This window comes from Fomitopsis serialis (assembly GCF_022376445.1).
Source record: "Fomitopsis serialis strain Sig1Antser10 chromosome Unknown B0H18scaffold_15, whole genome shotgun sequence".
In the NCBI taxonomy this organism is placed as follows: domain Eukaryota; kingdom Fungi; phylum Basidiomycota; class Agaricomycetes; order Polyporales; family Fomitopsidaceae; genus Fomitopsis; species Fomitopsis serialis.
The window spans coordinates 1-17,484 of NW_025954975.1; the positions used below are offsets into that span (position 1 = coordinate 1).

The 17,484-nt window shown below is 58.9% G+C and overlaps 6 protein-coding genes across 6 annotated transcripts; 5 read left to right on the forward strand and 1 right to left on the reverse strand.

Moving 5' to 3' along the window:
• Positions 1-23: 23 nt before the first annotated feature.
• Positions 24-1,569, forward strand: B0H18DRAFT_1116537 (uncharacterized protein; the record flags this gene model as incomplete). The annotated part of the gene is made up of 2 exons (XM_048033446.1): positions 24-356; positions 415-1,569. 2 exons carry the CDS (start codon positions 24-26, stop codon positions 1,567-1,569), a joined length of 1,488 nt encoding a protein of 495 aa, XP_047896258.1.
• Positions 1,570-2,947: 1,378 nt separating this feature from the next.
• Positions 2,948-5,048, forward strand: B0H18DRAFT_1083610 (uncharacterized protein; the record flags this gene model as incomplete). Its single annotated transcript, XM_048031683.1, has 7 exons — positions 2,948-3,004; positions 3,092-3,174; positions 3,607-3,685; positions 3,852-3,959; positions 4,042-4,650; positions 4,675-4,709; positions 4,925-5,048. 7 exons carry the CDS (start codon positions 2,948-2,950, stop codon positions 5,046-5,048), a joined length of 1,095 nt encoding a protein of 364 aa, XP_047896259.1.
• Positions 5,049-6,073: 1,025 nt separating this feature from the next.
• B0H18DRAFT_1143185 (uncharacterized protein) lies at positions 6,074-8,410 on the forward strand. The gene is made up of 5 exons (XM_048035660.1): positions 6,074-6,313; positions 6,373-6,404; positions 6,468-6,657; positions 6,709-6,955; positions 7,014-8,410. Exons 1-5 carry the CDS (start codon positions 6,198-6,200, stop codon positions 8,340-8,342), a joined length of 1,914 nt encoding a protein of 637 aa, XP_047896260.1. The 5' UTR covers positions 6,074-6,197; the 3' UTR covers positions 8,343-8,410.
• Positions 8,411-10,016: 1,606 nt separating this feature from the next.
• B0H18DRAFT_1083611 (uncharacterized protein) lies at positions 10,017-11,821 on the forward strand (the record flags this gene model as incomplete). Its single annotated transcript, XM_048031684.1, has 4 exons — positions 10,017-10,207; positions 10,261-10,939; positions 10,996-11,678; positions 11,731-11,821. 4 exons carry the CDS (start codon positions 10,017-10,019, stop codon positions 11,819-11,821), a joined length of 1,644 nt encoding a protein of 547 aa, XP_047896261.1.
• A 1,577-nt stretch (positions 11,822-13,398) lies between these two features.
• On the forward strand, positions 13,399-14,236 carry B0H18DRAFT_872551 (uncharacterized protein; the record flags this gene model as incomplete). The annotated part of the gene is made up of 2 exons (XM_048040238.1): positions 13,399-13,450; positions 13,503-14,236. The coding sequence occupies 2 exons, from the start codon at positions 13,399-13,401 to the stop codon at positions 14,234-14,236; spliced, it is 786 nt and encodes a 261-aa protein (XP_047896262.1).
• A 311-nt stretch (positions 14,237-14,547) lies between these two features.
• Positions 14,548-16,367, reverse strand: B0H18DRAFT_1083613 (alpha-1,3-mannosyltransferase ALG2; the record flags this gene model as incomplete). Its single annotated transcript, XM_048031685.1, has 7 exons — positions 14,548-14,589; positions 14,745-15,269; positions 15,353-15,488; positions 15,545-15,713; positions 15,764-16,095; positions 16,143-16,263; positions 16,319-16,367. 7 exons carry the CDS (start codon positions 16,365-16,367, stop codon positions 14,548-14,550), a joined length of 1,374 nt encoding a protein of 457 aa, XP_047896263.1.
• Positions 16,368-17,484: the final 1,117 nt, after the last annotated feature.

Genomic DNA, 17,484 nt, shown 5'->3' on the forward strand with positions numbered 1-17,484 from the left:
GCCAAGTAGATATTCACGGAGAAATGCCGTACCAGAGCAGTTGGCACGACGGGGCCATTATAAACAAGATCGTCAATGGTGCACGACCTCAGCGTCCGCCCGACGCTGCGCGTCTTGGGCTATCTGACACCATCTGGTGTATCATGGGGAAGTGCTGGAACGGAGTTCCTTCCACAAGACCATCCATACTGGAGGTGATCTCCGACTTGGAACATGAGTGGAGCTCGTGGTTCCGCTCACACAGACCCACGGATGCAGAGAAGGAGGCGGGGGCAGCAACTACCGGGTCTCAGGCGATGCAAAACACGTCTGGTATGTTCTTGGGCCCTACCAGCAATGTGTTCGCCGTGAACCAGGTATGTCATGAGGTCTCTGTGGTCTGCAGTTTGCTTAGGGTATCTCTACTTGCTGTAGTTCGTCGGCGGGCGACCTTCACAGGGCCTTCCGGGCTTTTTGTCGAACCATGTCCCCGTTCTCGACGTGCGTCACCATGACGCAGATATTGTCGCCCAGCTCCCGGACCACAACACCGTGGAGTACCTCATCAACCATTATTTCGAATGCTGCAACTGGATCTACCGCTTCGTCCATGAACCAACCATTCGCGATGCGTGGTGGCGGTTCAGAAACGGCCAGTCTATGACCCGCGTCGAGCTCGCCACTGTTTGTGTCGTTATCGCCATCGCTATCCAATATCTCCCTCTGAGTCGTCACAAACTCTTCTCCGCCCTCCGCGGCAGTGCAATCGAATTGGGAAACACTTGCTTTAAGTTGTCCCGCGATCTTCTCGAGCGTCACCGCGAGATCACGCCGACACACACGCTCGAGTTTGTCGAGCTCCTTTTGGCGCAGACCCACTATCTCATTGTCTTCGAGACGCGCCTTGAGGAGGTCTGCATTATGTGCGGCGAGCTGCTCACTATCGCTACCGCTATGGGCCTGCACTGCGATCCTCAGAACGTCTTGCCGGTCGAGCTGGCTGAACGTCGCCGCTGGGCGTGGTGGAACCTTATACTCATCGAGCGCTGGCAGGCCTTCTGTCTTGGCCGGCTTAACCACAACGGCTCTGATCACTTTGACGTCCAGCTGCCTGCGGAGAATCCGAACCCCTTCGGCTCGGACAGGCTCTTTCTGCCGCACTTCGCCCTCTTCAAGCTCATGCACATCTCCGCAGCGACCTTGGACGAGGCGACGGCGAAACTCCAGGTCACCTGGTCGGTCCTGCAGCAGAAGGATAAGCTGTTGACTGACTGGTTCGCCGAGCTCCCTCATGAAATGCTCCAGGAAGGTCAAGAATTGATCGACGGCCTCGCCAGCCTACACCCAGTTGTTCGCCGTCCCGCTGTCCAGGGCACGATCTTGCGCTTCATGTACAACTCCCTCCGCTTCACGCTCCACCGTCCCTGGATCCTCTTGCCGACGAGCTTGGATGTCGCGAGACAATGCGCATCGGAGCTGCTCCGTTTGATGGCGAAGGTGAAGGCCTCGCACACGCCGGCCCACTTCATGTGTGGCCCCTTCCAAACGGAAGTGGCCGCAACGTTTCTCTCCCAGCGAAGTTCATCATAAGATGTCAGCCGACTTGAACGTAACATCCATTGGCTGCTATTTCGGCGCGCGTCCGCGCCTATTGTGGCTATGGCGGGTCATAGCTTGCGCTGTCGCTGTCGCTGGGATCTACTGTGGCTCTGGGAGCCTAATATATTGGCTATGTAGCCGCGAGTGGATGCAATGGCCCCGGAATACTTTTTCTGACTCTGCCATCTGGGACAACAATGTAAGATATAACTCATCGTAGTCACTCATTGTATGTACACGTCACTAGGAGATACAACACGAGACACTATCGCTCCGCTCCTGTGGAACATCGGATTCATGAGAGTCGGAGAGTAGACTCATTCGTGGTCATCATGTTGCTTGCGGTGTCGCTTGCAGTAGACCATCTCAAGATGCGGCTTTCATGGTATGCGATGGAAAATCACCGTGTCTGATTCGCAGGACAACTCCAGTGCTTGCTTGGGTATCAGTGACATCCGTTGACTCCAAAGGTACGAGAAATTCCGCATAGCAGCGGAGGATATGTTCGCATCGAACGCAGTCTCGGCGAAGAGGGCTTTTAGGAGAGCATCGCCGCATCCAGCGCGTCCCATTGACTGATCGCCAAAGAGCGCAGCGAAGCCCGTGAAACGGACGGTTAACGTGAGAGTCGAGACGCACATCAATGTATGAGTCGCCAATTTCGCGACGAGAGGCATATCAGTAAATCCAAGGCTGCTGGAACATCTCGTGCCACCAGCTGACTTGACTCGGAGTCAAGGAGTCGGGCCTTCAGGCCTTCAGGACTCTGGGTCATTGTAGTAATAGTTGACATTGACTTGAGTGTATGGTTTGCGCTCACTCCGATTCAAGAGCCATAAATGGAGAATATAACTTGGTGAGTTCTTCCTAGGTTCGGACTCGGATCCAACTGTTGAGGAGGGACCGTGACGCGCGCGCTTGTGACGACGCGGACACGTGACTGACGGACGACTGTAACGGACGCCGCGCGTAGTGTAAAGCTACCTCAGTCGAGTACCACGAGGACGCGACTGAGGTAAGCTCGTCTGGCTCTGTATTACTGGGACATACCATGGCACTGATACTGTACTACTAGACTGTATAACATAACCTTAACAGGAACAATCCTTGCCCGAGATCTGACTCAATAGTAATAATCATGCGCCACACGCCACAGCAGGTAACTTACTTGAGTCATGTAGCCGCTAGTGTAACCTACTCAAATGCGCCGGTTTTTTTTTTTGCCAGAACGGGTGCAGACCGACTGCAGGAAGTCATAGCCCCATCAGCCTCATGACCTCTTCAGCTTCAAGTTCAACGCGTAGTAACGGCGGCGCGATCCCCCCATTTACACTCTGCGAGCTATTCTGCCAAGTCAGGCCAACCAGGAATGGATGCGACGGACTCGGGGACACCGTTTGGACCGCTGTTGCTCACAGTCCATGATGTGAGTGCACGTTCGTATTACTACATAGTCCTCTCTACTTCCATGCAAAGCTAGACAGGGGTGTTGCAGCTAACGCGCTGACGGCAGGCTATTTTTGAAGTCGTGCTGGTCTGTTCAGCTGGGTACATCCTGGCGCGAAAGGGCATCTTAGACAAACCAACACAAGGTCGGTCACTCCAGTGTCACTCTGACAAAGACCGATTTCGACGGCAGGCGCTGACGACCATATGCTTGCCAGCAAATCAATCGTGTCAACGTATCATTCTTCACGCCGGCGCTGTTGCTCTCCAAAGCAGCGTTCTTCCTCTTACCAAGTGAGCGCGGTACCTCGCAGACACAAGTGTGTTCTTCCAATACTCATCCTTTGACTACCGGCGAAACTGCGCGAGCTATGAATTATATCCATTTTATTCGCCCTAACGACCGTCGCTTCGATAACTTTCGCACAGTTCTTGGGATGGTTGCTCAGAGAAATCCAGAGGTACGTCCACTTGGCTCTACATCGCCGCTCATATCCCGAATGACTGACGGTTTCTATCTGCAATCCTTACATTTGATGCATGTGGCGTACAATTGACATCCTGCTTGTCATGGTGCCACAGGGCCTTCGCAACGGCCGCAGGAATGTTCATGAATTCAAACACGCTGCCCATAGCCCTCATGCAAAGCCTGGTGATTACCGTCCCAGAGATTTGAAGTGGGGCGCGGGCGATAGTGGCGAGGAGATGCTTGGCCGGGCGCTGACATATGTACCTCGACCTCCATCCGGGGCTTGGGATGATGGAATGTAATCTCCGTCCGCGCAGAAGCCGTGTTTCCTGTGCTGAGAGCCACGATTCTCTCGCAGGTCCGTTGGAGTTACGGGGTACGTCTTCTGTCCAAAGCGGATCCCGAAGTCGCCGGAGAAACTTCGTCGGAGCCTGTCCACAAGCCGGTCGCGGAGCCTGTGGAAACGGTCTACTCAGACTCTGCTGAGCCGCCGCCAGAAGGCGGCTCGGATGACACGCCGGTGGCCATAACCAATGACAGAGAGGCAGGACAGACTTCTTCCTCAAACTATGTGCCCCTGCAACGTTGACGAGCCCAATGCGTCACCCCGCGACGAGGAGTCCGACGACGATGTGGGCAATCTCCCGCTCGCCCGGCGCCTCCACACGGAGCCTACGTCTTCGATATGGCAGTCGCGCCGTCGACGCTTGGACAATCGTCTTCGCGAACTGTGGAAGGTCTTCTGCGAACGCATGAAGTTGCCATTTTGGGCAGCGCTGGCCGCCCTCGTGGTCGCGTGTATCTCCCCGCTCCAGCGGACACTGGCACATATTGAGTGCATCCGAGGCGCGCTGGACATGGCGGGCGATTGCTCTCCTCCACTGACGCTCGTCGTGCAGGGCGCGTACTTTTACACGCCAGCCACGGTGGCGGTGACGGACACGCGCGCCTGCCTGTTCGCAAGCCAGCGCCAACGCGCCTCGCGGGCTCAAATTCAGCGCGCACTTCCAGGACCCGGTCCTCTCGGAATTTCTTTTGATAAGGACTTACGGGGACGAAGGCGCTCTAGAGGAGAGACGGGGAACGGGGAACGACGGCCGGGAGGGAGCAAGATAGTCAGCAGTGCGGTGCTGTCGCGATGGATCCTCGCGCCGGCCGTGCTGCTGCCGCTGTTCATGTAGGCGACGAAGGAGAACTGGCAGCCGGTCTTCGAAGAGTGAGTGTGGCTCGAGCTTATCTTATTATGGACGTTCGCCGCTAACCGCCGCCTTCTTCATAACCATCGTCCCACTTCTGTGGCCCCTGCCTGCTTCGCGCGATGCCCGCCGTGCGCTTCTTTATTCGCCGTGCCGTGCCGGTCCCCCTCCCAGCCCGGTGGTCGTCGTGCACAACGTCCTGCTGCTCACTTCGCCGCCCGCGCAGATAACGCAGACTGCCTCGGATGGACGCGTTCGAGCGCCTGCTAAGCCGAACGGTGTTCTGGAGTTACTGCGTCGTGACGCCCTCAAGCATGATCGCGGTTGTGGTCGTAGGTTTGTTATTGACGAAGCTCTGATGCAGACGGGCCGCGACCTACACTTCAGTCCCATAGAGCCCCATGGCACCTCGCTGTCACAGCTGTGCCTTCCGCCAGGGCTGATGCTACGCAAAGGACGTGCATCGTGCCGCCGGGTACATTGACATGGGAGATGCGCGTCTGGCGTTGGTGCCTCAGGCCTCATCGACATCGGTGAATCCCTGATGTGACCTCAAGAGTTGGATGCCCCCGCCATTGTTGTTGTGTGATCCGAATGAGGATCGGGTGAGCGAGACTCGTCTGGACTCTCGAGCGTGCTTTCTACGGCTCTGTGGATGTGTGGTGAGAGTTCGAACTGTGGTACGATGGGTGCGGTTATGGCTGGTGTTGTCAGTAATACTTCTGGGAGACTTGTAAATGAGAGTCGTCCACACCCGTGGTCATTTGCAGGCGATGCTGGTGTGGCCAGCTTCGAACTTGCACACATACAATGCCGGACTGGCAAGCGGCGGCAGCTGCAACGTGTGTCACTCGCGGAAGCCCGTAAGCGCCGTAAGCGCACCACGCGTTACTTGCCACACCGATCAAGCGCCCGACTTAAGGCTTACGATGCACAATAGAGTTCGGCTGGAATGGCAATAACCCGGCCTCCTCCCTGCCCGGCCGTGCAGCGGAGGTGCGGCCGGTCGTTGAGGGTGCGGTATGAGTGGCTGCGGCAGGCGGCGGGCGGCGGAGGCATATCGAGGCAGGGGTACTGTAACGGGATCGGGAGGATAAAGAGTTCTTGCAATCGCGATGTTGGCTGGGGACCGTCCGCGGGGAGCGTGCTTGGGTGCGCGGAAGCTTAATATAGTAGTCTAGGGAGGCTTTAGTCGGGCTTACAAATATACTATTAATCCCCAGTCGGCCCAGGCGCGCAGCTCTCTCACTTCCTCCCATCTCGTGTGGCGTCGTCCCCTACGAGAGCTGCCTCTGCCTCGAGTCACCTCACCCTCGAGCTAGTGTGGCCACCGCATCCGGCCACTAACCTCGCCAGCGTACACCGCTCCTGCGTCTTCACCCACTAAGCTGTGCAGGCGCTGTGCAACAGGCGGACTAGAAGCCGCCCACTGTCTGTGACCACCCCTCGTACTCCTCGGTCCCGGCGCGAAGTCCTCTTCTCTTTACCACTACATCCTCGCCAACGCCATGTCTGACGACGGCAACGGGAACTCACTACAGAACGGCGGCAGCAAGGCGGCCCAGCGCGCCCGTAGGGTGCTGAACTGCGGGCCCTGCCGCAAGAACAAGCTCAAGTGCGATAGGTGTGTCGCTGCGTCAGCTTCTCTTCGCCGCCCTCGCTTACCGAGTCCTCGCTCTGCAGGAAGCGACCCTGCTCGTCGTGTCAACTGCGAAGTTCGTCGTTCTCGCTCGCTGATGTCATGTTGAAGCTGACGACACGTGTCGAACCATTTGCAGAGAGCGAGACCGCTTGCCGCTACGAGGACGAAGGGTATGGCGGCAACGGCCAGTGGCGTTTCGTTGGACCTCAGGGAGAGACCATGGATGTCTACGAGCCTGAACCCGCCAGCGATCCTGAGTCTGACCGGGCTGATAACGTACCCGTCGAGCAATCGTGCCTAATTGGTGGCGTTGTACCTGATGCAAAGTAAGCACCGCCATGCGATTCTGTCGTCACTGTCAGCTCATGTTGTTGCAGCATGAACACCGATCTACTCAACGAGGTCGCACAGGTTCGGCACCAGCTGGAGGCGTTGGAGCGCCAACTGAAACAAGGCAATCAAGGCGCTTCTCATCCAGCGGTGGCTTCGCTGCGCGCAGCTACCCAGGAAAACCCATCCGACATAGACATGGCACCAGTTACTTTCGATGCGCCGCCTCAGGCGGTACAAAACATGTCTGGGATGTTCTTGGGCCCTACCAGCGATGTGTTCGCCGTGAACCAGGTATGTCGTGATGTCACTGTGGCGTGCAGTTTGCTTAGGGTATCTCTACGTGCTGTAGTTCGTCGGCGGGCGACCTTCGCAGGGCCTTCCGAGCTTTTTGTCGAACCATGTCCCCGTCCTCGACGTGCGTCACCACGACGCAGATCTTGTCGCACAGCTCCCCGATCACAACACCGTGGAGTACCTCATCAACCATTACTTCGAATACTGCAACTGGATCTACCGCTTCGTTCATGAGCCAACCATTCGCGATGCGTGGCGGCGGTTTAGGAACGGCCAGTCCATGACCCGCGTCGAGCTCGCCACTGTTTGCGTCGTTATCGCAATCACTATCCGGTATCTTCCTCTCGATCACAAACTCTTCTCCCTCCTCCGCGGCGGTGCGATCGAATTGGGAAACACCTACTTTAGGGTATCCTGCGATCTTCTCGAGCGTCACCGCGAGATCACGCCGACGCACAGGACTTACACGCTCGAGCTGGTCGAGCTCGTTTTGGCGCAGACGCACTACCTCATTTTCTCAGAGAAGCGCCGCGAGGAGGTCTGGATTCTGTGCGGCGAGCTGCTCACCATTACTACCGCTATGGGTCTGCACCGCGATCCCCAGAACGTCTTGCCGGTCGAGCTCGCTGAGCGGCGCCGCTGGGCATGGTGGAACCTTATGCTCGTCGAGCGCTGGCACGCCTTCTCTCTGGGTCGGCCCATCCGTATTGCCTCTGACCACTTCGACGTCAAGCTGCCAGCACACAACCCGAACTCCGTCGGCTCGGACAGGATCCACCTGCCGAATATCGCCCTCTTCAAGCTTATGTACATCTCCGCGGCGACTTCGGACGAGGCGATGGCGAACATCAGGGTCACCTTGCCGATCCTGCAGCAGAGGGATAAGCTGTTGACTGACTGGTTTGACGAGCTCCCTAAGGAGGTGTTCCAGGATGGCCAGGAGTTGACCAACAACCTTGTCAGCCCGATGCCGGCTGTTCGCCGTCTCGCTGTCCAGGGCACGATCTTGCGCGGCTTGTACAACTACATCCGCTTCACCCTTCATCGTCCCAACATCCTCTTGCCGATGAGCTTGGACATCGGAATTCACTGCGCGTCGGACCTGATCGGCCTGATGGCGCAGGCGCACGACTCGAACACACCGGGTCACTTCATCTGGGGCCCCTGCCAGACGTTCTCGGTCGCGATGTTCTTCTCCCTGCAAATCATCATCAACCCATCCAGTCCCGCGCGCACCTGTACCAGGAGCAGATCAAGAAGGCGATCACGCTGTTCAAGCCGGACTGCTGCCTGCCGGGCATCGCGGACGGTGCGATCACGATCCTCGGCACGCTTGCGCCGTTATTCGAGAGCGACCTGCTCGCGAACCCGACGCCGGAGGTGACGCGCGAGAAGGAAGAGATTCTGCACCTGGTGAACAACATGACGTACCCGCACAGAGAGCTGCCCGACTTCAACGCGTTCGCGGGCGAGACGTACGAGGGCATGGACGTGCCGTTCGCGCAGCGCGGGTGGTCGGCCGCGTCGTCGCCCGCCCGCGCGAGTTCCGTCGCGTCGTCTGCCAGCAGCACGCGGCCCACGCTGTCGCAGGCTGGATCGTCGGGCTACCAGGCGAACGGGTACGTGGAGCCGACCCCGACGTACGCTTCGGCTTCCTGGGACCAGCAGCAGGGATACCCGAGGAACCCGCCATCCGACTCGGGCCACTCGCACTTGTCGCACTCGCCGCCCGCGCTCTCGCCTGGTGCGTCCTCCGAGTCGAGCAACCCGTCGAGTCCCGACTTCAGGGCGCACGTCCCGCAGTACGCGCTGAGCCAACAGGCCGTCACCCCGCCCGACACGACTGGGTTGGGCTATACTGAGTACCAAAGTCAAGTGAACATCCAGGACGAGAAGATGTTCGCTCCGAATACGTACTACGACTTCCCGGGCGCGCCGGGCCCGACGATGCAATACGGCGTGGACCCGAACGGGAACGGGATCCGCGTGAACAACGTCAACGTCAACTCGTTCTATTGAAGATGCTCTCACTGTCTATGATCCATGGTTTCGTCATGCTCTCCACCTCGTCTCTCTCGTCTCGTGTCCGTCGCTCTCGCTATCTACTACTCGTTGTACTATTAATACGTTGAGGTCGTTGCTCGGGCAGTGCTCAGGGCCGTTCTTCGTGCTCGTAGAGTTGGCCGTGAGTGCAGCGGCTCGGCAACGATGCATTGGTGAGCCGTCCCCTCCCGCCCGTCTTCGCGCTCCCTGCTCACAGCGCCCCGCAGGTGTCTGGTCCTTGGGCGAAAATGTGCACTATGGGCTCGAGTACTGTATGCTGTCATTGTGCTCTGAATGTTGGATGTGTTCGTATGCCGCGCGCTCTGGCGTGTGCGTTGTAACTGCAGTACGGTTCCGTGGAGGACAATTAATTGGTTATTTACAGAATGCCGCCCCCCTCGGCGGGGCTCTCGTCAGCGTCAGCGTCAGCCGCGGCATGCACGCCAATCGCCTGCATCCTCTGCATGTCGCCATCGCGGAACCGTCTGGACCGCCATTGAATCGGTGGTCCTATACAGAGCCGCACATGGGAACGCTAAATGGCTTCTTACGCCCGATGTTGCCCCAATTGCCTGCGCAGTGTCCTGGGAGGGGACTCGTTCGCAGTACGGAAGCGCAATCTATCAGGGGAATCTCGTTAGCCCATGCATGTGCCTCGCTACGTCCGAAGGTCTGTCTACCCGTTTATTTCGTAACTGCCCGTTATAGATCAGTGCAAGAAACCAACATGTGGGTGGACCGCGGTGCGCGTTTCTGCATATATCTCTTGGTTCTCAGACTGAGATTTGTATTGCTTTGGCAGTTTGGCATACTGGGTTTGCGCTGTGACCCTCGGCGTTGCGGACCCGTGAATGTACCGTGAGGGCAATTGTGTTATGTTGATATCCCTTGTTGCGTCGCTGACGGTGGCGGATGTATGTTGATCATGCTGCATTTCGTATGAGACCATGGTCGCGGGCTGAATGTCGCAGGGCTCGCTTGCATTGCTGTCAAGGTTTGCGCTCACAACCATGGCATGTTACTGTTCGTGAGACTGTGCCTCGCATTTGTCTCCTGCGCCTTGCTCGCCGATGCACAAGACTCCGTCGGGCAGCCGTCCGCCACAGAGACCGTCTGGGTGACCGACGTGGTCACGTCGTCTATCCTTGACGCGCCGGCGACAGTGCCCACAGGCTCCGCGGTCCTTGAGGCTGCCGCTTCTGTTACGTCCCTGCTGCTGGCGCCCCAGGCTTCGTCCTGCCGTCGCCCCTTGCGGGTAGTGCGACCCCGTCGACGGACCCTCTCGTCGTGCCGATAACCATCCCAAGCCCGACGACCGTCACAGACATCGCGACCGACACGCTGACAGCGACGTTGACAGAACCTCCTGTCACCGTGACCGTCCCCGCGGCATCCGTGACCGTAACGGCTGTGGTAACGATCTCGCCCATGCCCCCGCCCGCCGCACTACAGACGGCGTGGATCGCCCCCGCGCAAATGACGAACCTCTCCGCCTTCAACATCACCTACTTCCCCTCGGGGCAGAAGAACGTGCAGATCCTGCCCGGTGTCCCCGCGGACCCTGGCCTGGCCCCGCTCGCCTTCCTCGCAGACGCCGCATCCGCCAGCGCCCCTGCGACCTCCGCGGACTCGCCGCAAAGCACGATCGCGGCCGCGGTGATGCAGCTGTTCTACCCCCAGGACTCGATCGATCCTGGAAACCCGGACACGCCCCAGGGCGGCGCGGACTTCTACGCCACGCCGCTGGACCTGCGCGGCGCGCGGGGCGTGGCCCTCGAGTACAGCGTGTTCTTCCCGGGCGACTTTGACTGGGTCCAGGGCGGGAAGCTCCCGGGCATCTATGGCGGCAAGGTAGGCTGCTCTGGCGGCGATGCCGCCGTGACGTGCTTCAGCACACGGCTCATGTGGAGGCCAGACGGCGCGGGGGAGCTGTATCTGGTATGTCTGCACGTTGCGATCCTCGGACGTCGAGCTCACATCGGTCGGTGCGCCAGTACGCCCCGAAGGACAAGCAGACGAAGGCGCTCTGCTCGACGCCGCCACAGTCCGTCTGCGACGCTGCGTACGGCCTCTCTGTCGGCCGGGGCTCCTTCTACTTCGCTGCTGGCAACTGGACTCGGGTAAGGCAGACGGTGACATTGAACACGCCCGGTGCGCAGGACGGCGGATTCCTTCTGGAGGTGAATGGCCAACCTGTCATCGATCGTTCGGATGTCTTCTATCGGGACGCTGTTGCACCTTCCAAGGGTGACGGCAGTGCGAACGATAGTGGCGCCGATGGCTCTTCTGGGTCCAGCTCTGGTGGTCTCTTGGGGGGTCTACTTGGAGGGCCTCTGCGTATCGCTCTGTGGCCTGACAGCAACTTCCTGATGTCGCGCGATGACACGGACGACGCGGTGCCGGCGTCGCCTGCACCAGGAGGCACGATGCGCACAGCTGACCCTACCATACCTGTGGAGCTAGTCACGACCTTGCTGCCGAACACAACGACGGTGCAGAGTACGTCGACCACTACAAGGCTCAGTACCACGGATCCTGGTCCCTTGCTGCAGTTCGTCACGGCGTTCGAGACGAGCACGGCTGTTGCGTATCCCACCGCGTTACCCGGGAAGAGCTTGTTCGGGATCAAGGAGGTGCAACAGGCGGAGCCCGTCGGCTTCACGGGTCTGTTCTTCAGGTGCGTATCTTGGGTATCCCTCAGCGTTGCGTGGAGGCTGATGAGCGTGTAGCACTTTCTTCGGGGGCCATGAGCAGGAGTATGCTAGTCCGAGGGATCAGTATGCGTGGTTTAGCAACTTCTCAATGACTATCGTCGCTTGACTAGTCTGGCCCTGGCGTTGTGGGCCCTCTTGAGTACGATGATTGCAGCTCTCGGTCCTGGCCTGCGATTTCTGTAGGCAGTTGATCATCTACAGCCAATACTGAGACAACACACGTACCGGAGCGAGCACATACTGAGTACTGATTCGTAGCTGCATTCCAGCTGCACACCCAGGTACTCACTATACACTTGCAACCCATTGCATGAGCGGCGGCGGGAACCTACTGTCAAGACGTCGTCTCCGGAAGGTTCGGATGGTGGTCAATGTTTTGTTTGCGTATCGCCATTGACAGCGAGAGACGACGTGCCGTTGCCAGTAGCCATGGGTTCACCACTCACATGTACATGCAATAGATCACAGTCATGTTTAAAAACAATGTCTAGTCTTGCATGGTGCTGAGTCTGTTTGCACGCTGCCCGCTTCGAATCCGAGCAAGCGATGTAACCGGTGGCTTGTACTTATGTAGTAAGTTGTACATGGCCGGCGTCTTCCGGAGCACTGATTTATTGATCTCAGCGCTCCTGCGCGCGAGACTGCTAATTGAGGAGGACGGCTGAGATGAACCCGCGCCCTCTACTTTCAGCGTCCTCTCCATCTCACCAGCTTCAGTCTTGGGCCCAGGGTACGGAAGCGCGACGATATCCTTTTGTCTGGCTGTGAAGGCGCACCGCAAAGGCGTGGTGGTTCCATACACTTCGAGCAGCACGGATCTACACATCGGCCTCATCTCACAGCCTCAGACCGTCAGAGTGTCTGCTCGAGTCATTCGCAGGGCTGGCGAGGACGCAGCTGCTGACCAGAACTGCCATCACGGTGCGTGTATCGTCGGGCATCGCCCTGTTGTGCTGCTGCCCATTCCGGGATCGTCGCGCAGCCATCCACGATTGGACCGCAGTGACACGCAGGGTCTTCCCGTCCCCAGAACTGCCCCTTCCAGCGCATATCTCGTGACGGCGCGAAGATGCAGTATACGCCCGTTATTCCGCCCGCTCCTGGCTCCCATTCCGCCTCCCCCAGGCAGCCCCCACACCTCCCCGCCCTCTCCCCCCACAGCCCGCAAGCCATGCCGCCCTGGGCCTCCCCCCATCAGTTCCCCGTCTTCGTGGGGCCACAGATGATGGGCGGCCCGCCCGGGTCCTACTTCATCCCCCCCGTCGCGCTGCCCCCGCAGCAGGCCCCGAACTCCCCGGTCGCGCCAGTCGGAAGCGGCGGTTTTTCAGCCGACTGGACAGGCTTTCCTACGAGTGCCTCCGCCGCCAACTCCCCGTACATGCAAGCGGGCTCGCCAGGTGCTCACACGCAGTCTTTCCCGCCACAGTCCGCGCCCGGGACGGGATACAATGCCTTCCAACAACCGCTGCCGCCTGGCTACGGAGGGCCGCCTCCCGGGATGCATCCAGCGATGTGGAATATGATGGGGATGGGCATGCCTATGGGGACGCCGTTTATTATGCCACAGGGCTGGCCAGGTACGCCGTTCATGCACCCTGGGGCCGGAGGCCTCCCGCCCCAGGCTGCCCCCGCCCCGCCCCCCAGTGCCCCCAGGCCCCGCCGCAAAACGCACGCGTGCCGCCGATGTACGCGAACCAGTTCGACAAGATCGACAAGTTTGCAGAGGGGCCACATTGTGAGCGATCGTACAGTTTCGCCACGCACTCGCTGACCACGCGATCGCGCAGATGGCCCTGTCCTGACGCCGCTCATGGTGAAGAAAGTGCGGGCGCGGCCAGAGCTGAACCCGCTCCTCACGCCGCCGCCCGAGGAAGGCACCCACGACTTCATCAAATGGAACATGCTCTTCTCGACCGCGCAGTGCCAGCGCTCGTGCGACCCCTCCCACCGCTCGTGGTCGAACGGCCGGAACGCGCCCGCCACCTGGCCGCGCGTCACGTCCCTCCGCCTCGTGTCGCGCGCGATCCCCGCGCCCATCGAGGTGCCCGCGGCGAGCGCGGAGGCCGGCGTGACGTGCGGGGACGTCATCGAGGCGATCTGCAACTACATGAACGGCCGCCTGACGCAGCAGCAGTACAACACCGCGTCCGACGCGCAGAAGCGCGTGCTCTCCGAGGCGTACTACCACAACCGCTCGACCGCGCAGGGCGTGCCCGGCGGCCGCCTCCCGCAGACGCTCCTCCGCTTCGACTGGCTCGGCCAGGACACGATGTACGGCGGGTGCGAGGCGAACGAGCAGCTCGTAAGGGACCTGTGCGGCGGGCTGCCGTGCGTGTACGAGCTCAAGACCGTGCGGCGCTACCCGATGTCGGAGCAGGAGATCGAGGAGCATGAGCGGAGGGAGGCGGAGGCGGAGTCGCGGCGCAGCAGGAGCCGGAGGAGATCGCGTGCGACGTCCCGGGCGACGTCCGTCGCTACCTCTCGGGTCGCGAGCGAGCAGCCAGAAGAGGATGAATATTGAGAATTCCCCTTGGTGCGTCGTTGCATCAGGCACGACTGTACGACATCTGTAGACCACGACCCTGTTCATCTTCATTGTAGATACCTTTCGTTGCAGTCTACGTTATTTCTGCGCTTCGCGTCTATAGGCTTTGCTTTGGCTTGCTCGCTTTTCTTTGGAACACAATGCGCTACTGTACGATATCCCGACTGCTGGATACCTCGCTCTCCTGTTCCGTCTCTCGGCTGTCGTGTCGCAAACGCTCTTGTATCGCATATCGTCTTCCCCGGCCCACTCCAAAATGTAGCTGACTGTACCATAGCAATCCAAGTTTAGTTGTCTTTACTAGAGGAACTGAGGCCGGCCTCTGCCATCTTGATCGCAATGTGTAGTAGCATTAACAAGCGCGTCGAGTACAATGACAGTCATGCAGAGCACGACCTCAGAAGTATTGCGAGAACAGCCGTACCACAAACGCGGCGAGCACAGCGAGGAACGCCCAGAACAGCATCAGCAGCGACGAGTTGACCACGACCGGGCCCTTCGCCGCCGCCTCCTTGAGCGCGCTCTCCAGGCCCTTCGCCATCGCCTCCATCCCAAAGTACTCCGCCGCCCGCTTCTTCGCGCGCGCAGCCAACGCCTGCCGCTCCTCCGCCGAGAAGCCCACGATCTCCGCCAGCGCGTCCGCCCAGACGTCCGGCTCGGGCGCGCGCAGCCAGCCGGTGCGCTCCTCCGGCGGGCCGTCGACGACGCTCTCCGTGGGGCCGCCGCCGTTGCACGCGAGTACGGGCAGGCCGCAGACCATCGCCTCCACGGGCCCGATCCCGAAGTGCTCGTTCATGGGCGTGTAGAGGAGCGCGAGCGTGGAGGGCGCGGAGAGGAGCGCGGACCGCTGCGCGGTGGTGAAGTTGAGGAGAAAGAGGACGTCGGGCGCGGCGGGGGTCGTGTTGAAGGGCGGGACGGTGATGCGCGAGGCGGAGGGGGTGATGATGTTGAAGGAGAGGGAGTGCGCTTTGGCACGGTCGATGAGCGCGACGAGCGTCATCATGTTGTCCTCGAGCCGGGGGTCGTAGCCGCCTGGTGTTACTTGAGCATTACCGGAGTTGGAGGAGAAGGCGGCGACTTACCGGCGACGACTAGCCGCATCTTGCTTGAGGAAGGAGAAGTCGCGTCGCTGGCGAGCTTCTTCCGGAGGAGCGCGAACGCGTCGACGGCCAGCGCGGCATTCTTCTTCTGCTCGAATCTGTTCAGCGATAGCAGCGTTGGGTGGTCTCTACTCTTCGGCGCAGCTCAGTGCAGTACGAGGTCCTTAGGCAGTGGAGGACGTACGAAGCAATGTCTAGGATATCTTGGTCCTGGGTATCGAATGAGGTAGCCTCGTAGGCGGACAAGTTGATGCCGGGATATACGACCTTGGGCGTTGACGGGATAGAGGCGAAGTGCATCTTAAAGACTCGAGCGGTGAACTTTGAGTTGGCGAGTATCACGTCGGCTTGTCCTGCAGCGCGAACTTAAGTATGCGACCACAAGCGTTGCATGACTACTCACTCGTCGTGAACTCCTCGAGCCAGTCCATGGGCAAGCGATACACGCGTTTCAGCAGACTCCCTCTCCGCCGACCCTTCCCCTCCACATACGCGCCATCCGCGAGAAGCTTGTCGGGGAAGTGGCAATAGAACACCGCTCGTGTACGCCCCAGAGCGCGCAGCAACGGCACACACGTCGACAACTGGTCGACGAAGTACACGTCGTACTTCGGTGTGGTCGACCGGAGCAGGTGGGTCGTGAGGTGCAGCTGGCGAGCATGCGAGAGTAGTATGTGGAATTTGCCGCGGAATGAGCGGGGGAAGGGCGGGGTGATGTTATGACTTTCAATGTTCCTGGACGGGCACGGTAAGGCGCGCGTAGCATGAGATGCTACGGGAACATACCGTCGCGTGTTTCGTCGAAACAATGGTTCGGATCGTGGTGTGACGTGTATATGTCGACTTCATGCCCGAGCTTCTGTAGGCCCAGGGCAGCGTCAACCACAAGTCGTTCCGCGCCGCCTGCGTCAAGCGCATGAGGTCTGCACCTGCTTGACTATGTCATAGCTCTACGCACCTATACCTAAATCAGGGTGAACAAACGCGATACGTAGTTTCGCAGACATAGCGAGATCGTCTAGCGTTTAGTCCAGGGCTTCAAGGTTGAGCACAGTTGAGCACAATGGCTTCATCGAGGTGAGAGGAGGAGGAGGAGGAGGAGGAGGAGGAGTAGGAGGAGGGGATAGAGGGATGCGTATTAGGACAAGGTCACGGTCACGTGCCTATGTTGACGTGTTCGCGATCAAGCGCCCAGCGTGCCGTAGGCTTGGGCGCTAAATCGCGATTCTCCTCTCTTCGACCATGATGCTCATTGAGACATCTCTTGCCCTCCAAGCTCGTCTTTGACCTGGAGTCGGGGGTGATTCATACATTATTCTTACAATTGAAGTGTGCAGAACGATTGCATACATTCGATGTCTAATTTCACTTTTGTATGATACAATGTACTAAGTAATCTGATGCAGCCTACCAATTTCGACGTACTACCTTAGCGTACAATGGAGAAGGGAAGCATGACAACAACCAGGTGAGTAGTCTCTTTCGACCGAACCTTAGTCGACCTGCTGATGTATGTGTGATAGTGCTAGTGCCTTGGCTAGTGCATCCCAATATCACCACTGTCCTCGCCCCTCTATGACGGCTACGTACTACTTCGCCGGTGCTGGGGCGGATGATAGACATCCAGTTTTGTTCGTAGTGAAAGTCTTTCCTTCATTTTGCAGCGCAGACGTCGAGAAGAGCGGACGCCTCATATGTGAGTGCAACAGTATCTGACGCTGAGTCGCCTTCTCAGAATGCACAAAGCGCAGGCGTGAATTGGTTGGAGTCACGACCTTCTCATTGAGTCTCATTTGATGTTGCAGTCATTGTTAACCCTTCAAACAGTGCGAAGTCAAATTGAGGTCTGCGAACGCATCGCTTCGGGTAGGAACGATGACCCATGACAAGCAGGTCCATGTTTCTCTGTTCAAGTTGAAGAGCGGGTAGTACTATCGCCCAAAAGGTGAGCGTCGTCTTTGGCTATATTCAACTAGCTGGAATGTTGAGATCCGAGGACTAGCAGAAAGGGGATGCATATCACATCCCTACCACGTACTTGTGCATGGCACGCGGAGTGCTGAATACATGAGATGCATGGTCCGATGGCTCTCTAGCCCCTTGCCATTCGAAATGATGTTCTCA

Coding starts and splice junctions, on each gene's coding strand:
- B0H18DRAFT_1143185 (XM_048035660.1), top strand. CDS start 6,198: ATGTCTGACGACGGCAACGGGAACTCACTACAGAACGGCGGCAGCAAG. Junction 6,314..6,372: donor AACAAGCTCAAGTGCGATAG/GTGTGTCGCTGC, acceptor CTCGCTCTGCAG/GAAGCGACCCTGCTCGTCGT. Junction 6,956..7,013: donor ATGTGTTCGCCGTGAACCAG/GTATGTCGTGAT, acceptor TACGTGCTGTAG/TTCGTCGGCGGGCGACCTTC.